This window comes from Parambassis ranga, chromosome 22 (genome assembly GCF_900634625.1).
Source record: "Parambassis ranga chromosome 22, fParRan2.1, whole genome shotgun sequence".
NCBI classification, from domain to species: Eukaryota; Metazoa; Chordata; class Actinopteri; family Ambassidae; genus Parambassis; species Parambassis ranga.
This window is the reverse complement of record NC_041042.1, coordinates 8140853-8154364: the sequence shown is the minus strand read 5'-3', so window position 1 is coordinate 8154364 and position 13512 is coordinate 8140853. Positions and strand designations below refer to the sequence as shown.

Genomic DNA, 13512 nt, shown 5'->3' with positions numbered 1-13512 from the left:
GATTACAGTAGATGTGATAAAATTGCATCATCAAATGGCTGCAGGTGGATACACTGATGTGTTAATTACTATGATTAATAGTGATTGTTATCATTGTATTGTTATTGTAAGTGTGTATTGATACATGTCAGCTGAGTCTTCATGAGGCAATCCTGCTGTGTTTTTACTGTACACATTGCAGATTAGATTATGTTGGCAGCCTTTTAATTAATAAAAGTTTGTCTAGACAATGAATTGTCTATCCCCTAAGGTGATATCTTTTATTCTACAATGAGGTATAAGTTTTGAAAATTTGTGAAAAACAACTTAGGAGATTGGCCTTCTCTGATCCATATTACTTCACTCAGTTTCAGTCATAGCAGCTATTTCAAGTGAACTCACATAAAAATTGTTACAATGAGCGAAGTATGACTGATTTAGATTTTAGAAACTGCCATTGTTTATGTTCCTGATGTGAGGCATTTCTGAAATATTTCAAATATAGTTTTTGTGCATTGAAGTCCTGGCCATTTACTGTACAGTTTTCCAGACCTGCAGGAACGATTACAAATTTGACTGCTCTGAGTTTCAGGTGTTAAAGAAAATAAAAAAGAACTTCCAATATATCAGTCACATAGGGGGCTTTCTCTGCATTAAGTGTTACATACTTATATCTGCCCACTGTTTTCCTGGTGACTAATAGGGCTGGCGGTTTTGCGGCTTGTTGACTCAAGGCTTCTCACACAGCCGCACAGCCGTTTCTCAGAGGAAACTGTGGTTGTAGTGGGAGTTCTCCAAGTTAATCATGGATCACTGGATGCTTTCACTTCTACTTCAGACAAACCACACCACCAGTGCTGCTGGGTGCCGCTTACAGAATAGGTGACCTCTGCACCTGTGTCACAGTGTTGTTTTTCTGTCAGGGTAGTAATGATCACTGAAGGTATCAGGTGTCAAAGAAACACAGGGGTTGAATTAAATATGATCAGAAATGTTGAAAAGCAGGAGTGGAAATTCGCTCAACAGGTTTTGTTTAAGTTGAGTTGAGAGAATAATATATTAAAACTGCAGCTCAGATCCCTCAGGAGCTTTACATTTGATATTACCCTTGATACCTGGGACTTTGTTCGGATTTGTGTGTTCTTATGACTAAAATATATATCTAAACATTCAGCCTGGGAATGTTTTCTGGCTGTACCACTTAGCAGTCTGCTTTGCTACTCAAAGAAGACATGTCCAGAATCATCCTCTTGTTTCTCTGTTTAGTTGCTGCCAAAACAGAGGAGGCCTGCAGATGGGGAGTCGGGTTAAAACAGAGTTGAGGGGTAAAGGGCAGGGTAATTACTGCAGGTTGTGCTGCTCTTCTTTGAATGGGACTCTATCTCTTTTCTAAGTCAGCCATATAACTGTATGTCTAGAGTTATGGTTTGTGTGGGTAGACTGGGAATGAACTTGAACGGGGTCAGGTTGACTGGCTTTCTGCTAGTAGGCGTTGTTTGTTTTGTGTGCTGATGCTACAAACTTGACCTATGACCTGGCCTTGGCCTTGGTTTTTTAACTTGTGATATGAATGGGACAGGGCTTTCCGGAGTATGGCTGAACATCCTCTGTGAAGGTTTTGTGGTGCATTGTGCACCTATGCTACTGTGAGTTTAACATTAACATGGCAGAGTGCATACTCGGCTATGGATGCCAGCCTGTCCTCAGGTGAACCCTCCAGAGGCTTGGAAAATAAAGGAAATGTTGGATATAATGGTAAAAATGAACAAAGCATATGTTGTGAGACTTTGTAACATGTGTGTCTACTGTAGATTTTTGGATGTGAGCAACTTTAACACAACAATACTGAGTGAGTCAGGCCAAGAAGAGTTGGTGTGCGAGCCAAACGAGTCCCACGAGTGTTTGGCTTCCTGCTAGGCCAGAGGGAACAAAGGACCATAGAGAACTCACACTCAGCATGGGACAGATATGTCTTTCTCTGCCTCCATCCCAGCTCCCCTAAACCCCATCCGAAACACACTCTCCGTGCTGTGGTGCCAACGGCCTCTGCATCCATAGCCAAATCCTTCTCATCGCTCAGGCCTGTGCAGATGCAGCTGTCGGAGGGATGCATACTGTATAGCAGTCATAAGAAGGAGGGCGCCTATCCCAGAATCCACCCTGGCCTTCTACACCAGTGTTCAGGCTCATCTCCCAGATATAGGGCACGGTGTTGAAAGCATAAATTAGCATTATGGCTGTGCGTGGGACCAGTTAATCCATTCAGATGTCAGGATGTGAGGTTCCTGTGGGGCTGAGTGGTGGAATAGACCTCCAGAAAGGGCAAACATACACATCAAACAAACTCAACTCCAACACATATCATTTTTTATATTATCCAGACATCAGTATTTGACTTTGTGTTGGCCTTCTTAGTGTCTGCATTTCCCCCCCTTTGTTGTCTGTGAACCTCAGCTGAAGTTTTTATGGCTTCACAAACCAGTGTTACACGCCTGTTCAAAAATTCCCTCAATCACCTTTCTTATTGGAAACCCTGAAGGCAGCCTGACATATGACACTGAGCAGCATGAAGGCCTAGCCTCAGTCAGCACTCTGTAATGGCTCTTCCTGCTGACCTGTCTTGTGGCATTTTACTAAGTGAATGATCAGAGCAACTACAATAAACTGGAGAATACTGAATGGCCTCTCAGCTCACCATGCCTCCAGGCATTTTGATTCTGGCCCCTGAACCACAGCAACCGCACTGCCTTTGCTCCCATCCAGAATCTTGGCTTTCTGTATTTCTTAAAGTTTAAATGGCAAAAGCTGAGGCAAACACAGACAGATTGGCACTGCTGTGGGCCCCCTGGAGATAAAAAGGGAACTGTTTATTTCACAGCTTTTGGCTGATGATTGTGTAGACAGCAGAAGTCACATGTTTTGATCATGTAATGTCAGCAAACCTCAGTGAGGTCAAATGTACTGAAAATCTATTTTCATGCAGGCAGTGGAAGGAAGTTATACCTATACAATTTAGTGGAACTTTATCTCTTCATTTGTCTGTGTAGCACTCTGGCTGATCCAGTCTTTGGTTAGTAAATTTCTCAAGAATCTTTTCTGCTTTTCATTGTGCGCTAGGCCCAGTTGTTGCACTAATATGAGCCTCATCCCCTGGGGATTAAAAAAAAAAAGCTTTCTGAATCAATCCAACCCCGCTGTAATTTATTTCACCCAGGCTCTGGCTGCTACTAGCGGGATTCCTGGAAGGCCGTCCAGACAGAGAGAACATGATTTAATCCAGCCTCTGTGGCTGGTGCGATAAGCCCACAGACACACCCAGATTTTCACAAGGGGAAATATTCTGCCAGGACCCACAATTATCCAAGTCATAATGACTAGAGATGTTATCAAAGAAAGACTGGGCTTTAATTGCTCACTGATGTTTGGCCTTATGTGACCACGAATACCAGAAAAAGTTGTTTCAGTAGAGAGGAGCTTATCGTTAAGCAGTGCACATGTTTCTGTGTCTAGGTGTTATTCTTTTATCCCTACTTTGGGACACATGGACCACTGGCAAAGTTAAATTAGATTTCTAAGGAGCACTCAGTCAAAATTTCATCAGTTTGTATTAGATTAGTGTCGTGTGTTTACATCTGCAGCAAATACCTCCACGCATTAAGTTTCCAGGTTGTCCATCAGTGTGTTTTTCCAAAAATGCAATATCACAGGAATTCCTTCACAGTATTTGTTCACCTTTGGCAAAAACATTCACCTGATATCAAGGTTAATTTGACTAGAATTTGGTGCTTAGTGGTCACACCGCAATATCACTGTGAGCCTTGCTTGTGTTACCTCAAGACGATCAGAGTGGCCCGTTTTCATTAACATATCTCAATAGCAAGTTTAATATGGCCTCACCTGGGCCACATTTATGGCCTTAGCTTCAAATGTATCTGCTGGACATGGCTAAATTTTATTGCATAAACGTATCCGGCACTAAAGCATGCACATAATATCCCTGATAAGAAACATGTTTATCGGCAAGAGTGAAATCAGATGACTTATACCACCCTTGTTGCTTCATTTGGCAGCAATAGGCCCTCTCCAACCACCCAGTATGTTTTTTGTTTTGTACACATTAAACACATTATCAGTTAGTGAGCCTTACAGGTGTTGGCAGGTGGTGTTTCCTTTTAACAGAGTGTAAAGGTTCTCAGCTTTTTCTTTAAATCAACATGAGGACTTCGTCAGTGAGTTTTAACAATGTGTGCAAGCCTCATGATGATCTTTCAAAACAAACTGTGAGAAAAGCCAAGACTCTGGAAGTTAAAACATTCACTACCAGAGATTAAACATCCACAAAAGGCTGTAATTTAGGGGAAGACCTTAATGTGACAGAGGCTGCTGTTGAGTTATTTTTGAATTTTCAATGAATACAAACTTTACCACCATGCCATTGCATGACCTTGTTGCTATGAGGAACACACAACAACAATAAAAAGAATGGGCCTTTGGGGTTGGATATTATATTTATTGGTGCATGCTAAGGATCAGACCTCAGGGTTTTATTGAAAGAAACACACAAGGACCTCAGTGGTGAATGATGAGTGGGTGAGGACGTTGTGCATAAAGCCTTAGGAATGAGATGCGTGACCACAGTGGGGTTTGACCACTGGTGGTACAGATGGTTTGGTGCATCCACTGGGTGGGTAAGAAAGGATTAATGTTGTTGCTCCTCACACTTAACTTCTTTTACCTCCTAAAACACTCTGAGGCTATAAAAACAACAAAATGTGAATCAAAGTTTCTTCCTGTTTTCCTGCAGGCCCTGAGAGATGAAAACATACAATTTGACTTTAAATGTCCAATTAGTAATTATTTCTTATCAGATATTGGAGCTAATTATATCCTGTATCAAACATGTCATACTCGGCAACAACAATCCTTGTCAGCCTGCTGTATCTTTACTCCTAATCTGGAATATTTTCTCTTTTCCTTGCTGCGCTGCAGTTGTCTTGGACGTCACAGAGATTCATAACACTGCTGGGCTTTGAATAGCAAAACACGAACAAGAGTCAAGTGTGAATGCCCTTGCTAATGTTCTCGAATAACACCTCCCGGGAGTAGTTTTAACAGTCTGCACTCTCCTTCCATGTCTGCAAGCTTTTGTCTGTGAAATCTGGAGCACCATCTGTTGTAGAGCTGAGAAGCATCTCTCTTGATATGTGTCTTGATTCTTGACATTTTCAAATCTAAGATTTGAAGTTTACCTCTCTGTTTCAAAGTGTGGTTTTTGCATACTCTTTCATGACAAACCATCTGAATCTCTTAATCATTGCTTAGTGACTTGGTAGGAAATACGTTAAAGGCTTTGGACCACTGTGCCTTGTTGTATCCCAAACTTTGTTTGTACCCCTCACAAAGTTCTCTGTATAGGCCACAGTGCTCCCTCTCTGACTGCAAAAAGTGCGTGTCCCAAATACACTCATAAATCTTCTCTTTTCTTTGTTGCCAGCAGTGTTTGCAGTGGTTGAGCAGTACAAAGTTTTCATTGTTTCAGCTGCTGTTTGCATAATTTTTTGGATTTCTGCTGTTCCCTCTGGTCGGACTGTTGATGTGGAAGCACAGCCTTTGAAATGAGCAGTGTTTAACGCTTCCTCTGAATGAGATGAATGCGTGTAAACTTTGATTTACTCTCAGTCTTTGATGAACATCATTTATTTTCCCATTTACCAAGTAGCCTTCAAATTGCCCTAATTATGTGCAGTTCTTATGCAATAAGGGTTTTGGCCGATGCTCTGTGTTGGAAAGAGGTAAATGGAACTATTAAACATTTTGTATAAATAAAAAGAATAATGACTCGCTTTTCCTTAGCAGAATGGAAGGACTCTTGTGTTGATTGGTTGTAAACCTTGATGGTTCCAGGGGTCTGCCACTCATCACTCCAGAGGTCATGTCCAGTCCAACACCCAGAATACTCTAAAGCGACAAAGTGACAAGGCTGGGAGCTATCGAGCTGTGCAGTGTGACCCAGACTGGGACCCTCATGCCAGACACTTCTGCCTGCCTGCTGTCAGATTGTCTTGTTTAGACAGTCAGTTCAATGCCAAATGGCTCTATCCAACAACCAGACAAGCTCTTCATATCAGTCTATTTTCTGCATTAGCTGCTATAAGCCAACAATCTGAGCCATTATGTCTAGGTTTGGACTTTGGTATTCTCAAACAAATCAAAATGAAAAATGAGCTTTGCCAAGGTGGACTTGTGCTGAGCTTCAAGTGCTGAAAGGGCTTGTGAAAAACCATTTAATCACAGCCCTGACCTTCTTTTCCAGCCTACTTGGCATCCTGAGCTCACAAAGGTCCTCCACCTGAAATACATTAACTGACAAGTATGCTTTATTTCACATGGAGATTTATAGAGAGCAGAGGATAACAGAACTGTAAGTGAATGAATCAGCTGTGGGCCATACGTTACCACGCAGGGCTTCACATAAACACTGAGCTGCCCTCGTCATACAAAGTAGGCTACAGAGATGGTTTAAGGTGTAAACAGTTCCTAAGGATCTGGGTCATTGCATGTGTGTGTGTGTGACTGAATGTTTGGGGTGAGCAGGATCATTAGATAAATCCAAAACCTCTCTGTCTGTCTAAGAGGCACTTTTTTTCAGTGGTCAACATAGAGAAACAACACAGTGACCACTGTGTGATTGAAAGTAGTGTTTTCTGAGCCCCCACTAAGGGCTTCCTGGCACTTAATCAAAGCCACCTAACTGAATTCGTCCCAACTCATCAGAACATGAAAACTTCAAAGTGCACCTAGCATTTTGGTTGGCAGTGCGATTCACTGGGTTCTGTTAACAACATCAGCAACAGCACAAGTTTTTCAGAGTTCAGAAAGCTTGTAGCTGGTTTGACCGTCCTCCAGTTCTGGATACTGGCTTGTGTTTTCACTGTGCTTGACTGACTGTGTGCTGTTTGTGCTCCAAAAGCTCCTCCTCTCCAACTCATCTGGGTCAAGAGGCGAGGCTGGAACTGCCATTCCCGCTGCCTGTCATGCCTCCATGAGAACTAATATTCACATGTTGTAATGCTGTGATGGGTTCAAAGATGCGTATCAGCCCAGTGCCAAGTAATACTTCTGCAGAGCGCTGGAAGCTGTGCAGTGTTGTTCCATGAACAGTGTGGATTCTTGGCCATCAGTGTGATTTGTAATTTCCTCAGATGTGATGAGGTGCAGTTCTAATTGCTTTCCATACATGAGAAATGAATGATAATAAGTGAAAATGGACAGTGCCAGTGACTTTATGTCTTGTTTGCTATCAGATGAAGTGATGCTTTGATCAAGTGTTTGGACTGAGATTTATCAAAACGTATTGTTTCTCTTAGAATATAATTATTGAGCATATGTTCTGAAGATGAAATAACATGTCATGTACTAAGCCGAAGCTTTTTCCTTGTAAATTATTCATACCTGCTTATTTTGGAGACTCGGCTGATTTATTATAAAATTATGTCTTCATGTTAAAGTGCTGAAATGGTGCTTTAGAATGGATTAGGGTGAGAGGCATGCCAGAAATCCAGTATCTTATTTATTCATGTAATGGTGGAGGTTATAAGCCTACCCACACCTGCTAGTGTTGTTTGCATGTTGGCACATGGGCATAGGGAGGGCATGCAGGCATACTGAATGTCTCATCTAATTAACCCTTCATGACTTGATTGGTTTTCTTACAACTTAGATGATATCGGTCCAAGGGACTTCTGACCTGTAAACATGTGCTGCAAAGCTGGAACTGATGCATAAAAACTGACTGAAAGATGGATGAGAACAGGGATGGTGTTTTAGGTATACATTTTAAGTATAAAAAAGTTGAAGCTTTCCTCACTGTTGCATGATGCCAATGGCTGAGTAACATTACAACATTACCTTTTTTCACATTTATACAAACTGCTTCTTTAAGGTAAAAAAATTTCACTGTCAAGGACAAAACAATTTTCACTCAGTTTAATCAAGTTACAATGTGTACATGAGCTTTGTGTGACCTGTGATAATGCGGAGAGCATTTTTATTTACTTCATTCTTTGCACCATATGCTCATTCAGCAACTCTCCTATCTGTAGCATCAGTGATTTAATTAAAACTGTATGGCCATCACTTGATACCCAAAACATTTTTCCATGTGTCTCGTCAGTCCATGTTCTATGTAATCTTGGCAGTGGTCTTTAAAATTGCTTTTAAGTCACCCAGAACAAGGTGGGGGAAATGGTTCCTCCTCCGGCCACAGGGGCCTTGAAGTTTCTAATGATGACATCAAACGTGCAGAACAAGTCGTGCTTCCCCTTTGTGCCCCCTGATCTGCAGGCAGAGAGGGCAGTGGTGAGCTCATGCTGCGAGGAAGTCACTTTGCCATTGAAAGCAAGAGAGGCAGAAAGAGCAACATCTGGCCAAGCCTGGGAAGTGAGCAGGATGCTTACAGGCCAGGTGTCACTGCTAACGATGGAAAAACCCAATCACAATTCAGAGTGATAGGTGTAACTGGGTTTGTCACCTCCTGTCTGTCATGTGACACTAGCGCCTCTTGCTTCCTTGTGTCACATCCTATCCCTTAGGTCCCACCCTGGAGATTCAGCATCTGGGTCAGCAGCTGTCTGCTATAGGTGCTGCCTGCTGTCTCTTGAAGAAGGATGACGTGAGAGACCATTATCAAATGTTTGTCTCTCTTTCCGCTTCTCATTTAGTGTCCTGTTCCCATTGGCAGCAGGAATGCAGTTTGTACTCTGCTAATAAAGACACATGCAGAGGCTTGTACTGCATCTAGCACAGCTGGGCCAGGGTGTGTGTGTGCTTTTGTGTGGACACATGCATTTTTTGTGTTGCAGGCACACGTGTTTATCTGCATGATTGTTGTGTGTCTGTGAGGCGATTCAGCGTGTAAATACATGATGTGTGGCTTAAACCACATGTAATGAATGTTAATGCATGGTTTATATCCTCATTTGGGGTTTGATTACAGCCTCGATTATCTTACAGGGACACAGGTGTGTTTTGTAGAAGAATTCTTCTGATCTAACCGGCATGGTTCATCTTTGTCTTGCTCTGCTGACTGTCTGTCAGGGCAGATCAGTGGGATCCAGATGTTTTTTACAGGGCTGAGTCCCAGCATTCCCCAATCAATCTTAGACCCCCAGAGCCCAGGTAGGCCTGTCTGCTTGCCTGCCTGCCTGCCTGTCTGTCTGAGAGGCACGCGCCTACTCCAGGTCACTCACATGAGCTCAGCTTCCAGGTCGCACAACACAGGTTCAGTAATTGACCCAAATGAAATGCTCACCGGGAAAAAAAAGCGTGCCCCCCTCGCAGCCTTGGCAGAGCTTTGTTCGCCGACCCTAGTTTTAATACTTCCTCCAGTGCAGTGCAACGTTCAGGATGTTGCTCCCTGGTTGGCCACAGTCAGACAAAACAAGGAGTTCTTAATCTAGTCAAGCAGACACAATGGGTGATGGAAAGGTTTTGTAGTCATGATGGAAAGATCTAATGTGTTTAATCACACGCTTTCCTGATCCCAGCCACACACACACAAACTTGGACAAGCATTTCTTATTCCCTTTGTTTGGTTGATGAAGTTTTGTTAATCAGTGGTGAATAATCTTTAATGAATTAGTTAGGGTGACTTAACGGCATATGTTAGTTGAGAAACCCTGTGTGCTTAAAGAATGACATTATATTATTAATTTAATTAAATGATTTAGTTGCATCTATAAAATCAATTAAGCAAAGCTATGACCTAGACAGCATGTGCGTCTCTCAGGAATATTATTTTCTGTTCCACACTTAAATGGATTTCATGGTGATGCATGTATATTGTTGATGGGTGTATCCGTGTGGGTTTATAGAAATATGTGTGCAACGTTTCTCTGAGGATATATGTGGTCTTGTGATGATGTGATTGACAGGACCCAAGTGAGACGGGGACCCCCTGACTCCTCCTCTCAGCAGACTGGGACCTCCCGCACTGTTAAACGTTATCCATCATCCTCCGGGCCCATAACCTCTAACGCTCTACCCAATGGAAATGGCTATGCTAATGGCCACGGCAGTGAGCACAGGAACTGGCAGGGGAACAGAAATGGGCAGAGCAACACGCACTTCTCCAACACTCACAGGTCTACAAGTGAAAGCCAACTGAACGGGCAGTTCAACAATGCATTATTACCAGCAGGTAAGAAGAAAAACGCACGGTGAAATAAAACTGTCTGTTCTCATTTTACATTTGTACTTAATATTTCCACTCTCCCTGGCCACGTCAAAACAAACACAGCCCGTCTTGGTATGATGCACCGCGGCTTCAATACATGCATACAAATCTTGTGGTGTCATTGTTAACAGAGAACATCAGCCAGAAGAGGAAAAAAAAAAACACTGGCAGCATCCCAGGCTGCACTTCCCTTCTCCCACTGCCCACCCACCTCCCACCCACTCTGTGGTCTGCATCACACAGTCAGACATTTCATATCAAAGCTGTGTTCACTGTGTGGGCACGTGTTTGCTCAGCTCCATGTTTTAGGAATCTACACTGTCACCTCTGACATGACAGGAACTGAATGCTGGCACCTTTACCCATAACAAAAAGAAATATGAACTTGTCTGTCCTAATTTTTATTCCCCTTTCACCACCTCGTTTTTTTCCTCTGGTGCATTATCCAACACACACAGCTGTCTGCTGTTGCAGCTTCTCTTGTGTTTTAGCTCTGTACCAGGGCAACGGCTGTTGAACAGCTTCCCAGCATTACACAATGTTCACTTGCACTTACAGTCTCTTTGTCTCCTTCACACATACAAACATCCAAAACACCTTCTCCCGAAGATAAAGGGCTTGGAAGCTCGCCCGATACCTAATGGTATTCTCTTTTTCTATTTGCTGGCCTGTGGCACATCTCTCGTTCAGCTGCAGCGTGCCACTGGCCCACCGTCAGCACACACCCTCGCACGCTTATAAAGCTCCCTTTGCCCAGACGGGGAGTGTGTCACAGTGAGGCTGAAGGAGGAAAGATGCAGCTCGCTTCCAGCCTGTCTCTGCTGCTGATCCTGCTCAAACAGGTGTGTGTGTGTCTTCCAGGGGCCAACCTCACCTCCAACCTGGACCGCATTAAGATTGTCTTCACACCTATGGTTTGCCACAGGGTGTGCAGCGGTGGGCGCTGCTACAACAGCTGCGAGAAGGGAGACATCACTACGGTCTACAGCGAGAACTCTCATCAGCAGCAGCCAAAGAACCAAGGCTTCCGACTCTGTGAGTGTGGATTCCAGGGCCTTTGAATATCATTACGGCTGTTGTTTCTTGTCTGCTTATTTTTCCTCTTATCCCTTAATTTGTCTGTCTCCTTAGTGTCTCCTTTGCTTACTTTCTGATTCTCACAAACTTTCTCTGTGTCCCCAGTCTTCTTTTTTATGGGGTGAGCTTGACAAAATGGGTTCCTGGTGGCATGCTGTCTGCTCTGAATGCCAAGCTCCGAGAGGAGGCAGAGTGGTGTAGATTAAAGCTGAGAGCTATGCTCAAAACTCTCACTGTCAAAGCGAAAGAGAGACAGGGAAAGCAGAAAGGACGGGGGTAGAACAGATTAAAAGCGGGGTCTGTAAAAGGGGGCTAATCTCCCCTCGTACACACACACGTGGAGCTGGTGGTCCCACGCTCCCAACACTTAGCCCCATCTCTTTGCGGTTTACACCTCGCAGTTGGCCCCGCCGTTAACCATTTAACATGCTCCCTGGGAGAGAAGGAACAAATGAAAGAGCAGAAAGAGAAGGAGAGAAAGAGTAGCAGCATGAACAGGATTTTATAGGGATTACATTAAACCTGCCATTTATCCAGGGGGCTTTGCTCCAAATTCACACAGGAGTGTCCATGGGAAGGGAGGGGGTGGCCAATGCCATGGGGGGGGTCGTACCCCTGCATGTTTCTTAGTTTTCTCATCAGTTTTACAGGTCTAGCTAAGACTCACACTAATTCATACTTATGGATTAGAGGTGAAGGGTCCACATACCACACACATCTATATAATTCCTCTGCTGCTACACAAACACAAACTCAAACAGACATATAAACACGCAACACAAATACACTAGGCTCTTCAGGGACGACCTAGCTGACTTATGAATATATAAACAGGTTGATGTTACAGATTTATGTGCCCATTAATGGGTTTTTGGAACGTTGTGTAGATATTCCAAACACTTCAGCGTCCTGGCAGAGGCCTCCCACAAGATTACATTCCTGGCACCTCCACTTCTTCCTCAGCGGCTTGTTTTTATGCCCCACTTTTTTTCTGGAGAAATCTCCCTTCATTATGTAAAAGCATGTGTTAAAGAGCATGTTAAAAAGAGATTGCTTACCATGTAAGCTTGCATCCTGTTATGGTTGGGTGTGCGTGTTCGTCCAGGAATGTCAAGTGGACAGCAAACAGTTGTCTCATGCTGTTGTTATGTTGCAGTAAAATCTGGCTGGATAATTATAACAGGCTCTCTTGATACACACTCTGTGTACAACGCTTACTTTAAAGCCTGATATTAGATTAAGTAGAAGTCTGTTTATTGAGTGAGAAGTGTGCTTGCGTGTCTACTTGGTTGTTAAATGGACAGACAGATTGGCAGACAGGCTGCACGGTGTGCAGAGTCGGTAGTGCGGCGTCTAAGAATAGTTCCTACCCCGTGCTGGGGTGGGACTGGTCTGACGCAGACCAGTGCAGACATACAGCCCACATTGAGAGGTTTTAATAGCCCCCTTCAGCTGATAATTTAGCCCGCATGTCAAATCACAGGAGGCCTTCCTGTGTGTCTGGACACCAATGTTAGACCTCTCTCTCCAAATCTTTTTTTCCCCTCCTTCTCTCCATTCCTGTCTGTTTTCTGCTTTCAATCTGTTCTGTTAACATCATCCTCTGCTAATCCCTTTCATTCCCTATCTATTCTGATTCCATCTCTTTCTGTATTTCTCCTCTGGTCTCACTGTTGTTGATGCTAGGTGACAGGGAGCTCATTCCCTACATGCCATCGAGACTGTCCAGCGTCTCTCTGTTCCTTGTTAGCAGCCTGTTAGTGTTTTACTGTCTGTGTCAATGAGACTCTGAGGATGCAGCTCCCAGCATATTTCCACAGCTAGTCCCCAAAAGTTCATTGGCTCATAATAGTGCTTTATCGTCATGGTTGGATAATTTTTTTGATAGTCTTTGATGTTTTGAGTTAGAAGAGGTCAGCATGAATCTGTAGATGGGAACGGGCTCAGGTATGTAGGGTGCTGGGCTGGCACCGATCCTTTACGCCAAAAGATAAGGCCAATGAAAGGGCTGCGAAAGCCGCACTGTCAAACACCATCTGGCCACTGCTGGCCTTTCCCTCTATTCTCTCCATGGTAAATTGCAAACTATAAATCAAATTTAAGACAGAGCACGTTTTGAAATTCAATTTTCTCAAACGGCTCAGAGCCAGTTACCTCCTTTGAAATTTTGTACAAGATTTGATAGTTTGGGAAATTCCCATATTTTTTCCGCCTCCTGCCAG

At 43.5% G+C, this 13512-nt stretch overlaps 1 protein-coding gene across 1 annotated transcript in view; it reads left to right on the top strand.

The window, feature by feature from the left end:
• LOC114427121 (latent-transforming growth factor beta-binding protein 2-like) overlaps positions 1-13512 on the top strand; it is a 72595-nt gene that overhangs the window by 17508 nt on the left and 41575 nt on the right. Inside the window, exons 4-5 of the mRNA XM_028394916.1 lie at positions 9912-10177; positions 11075-11248. Coding sequence (XP_028250717.1) covers positions 9912-10177; positions 11075-11248 — 440 coding nt within the window. The remainder of the gene's footprint in view (positions 1-9911; positions 10178-11074; positions 11249-13512) is intronic.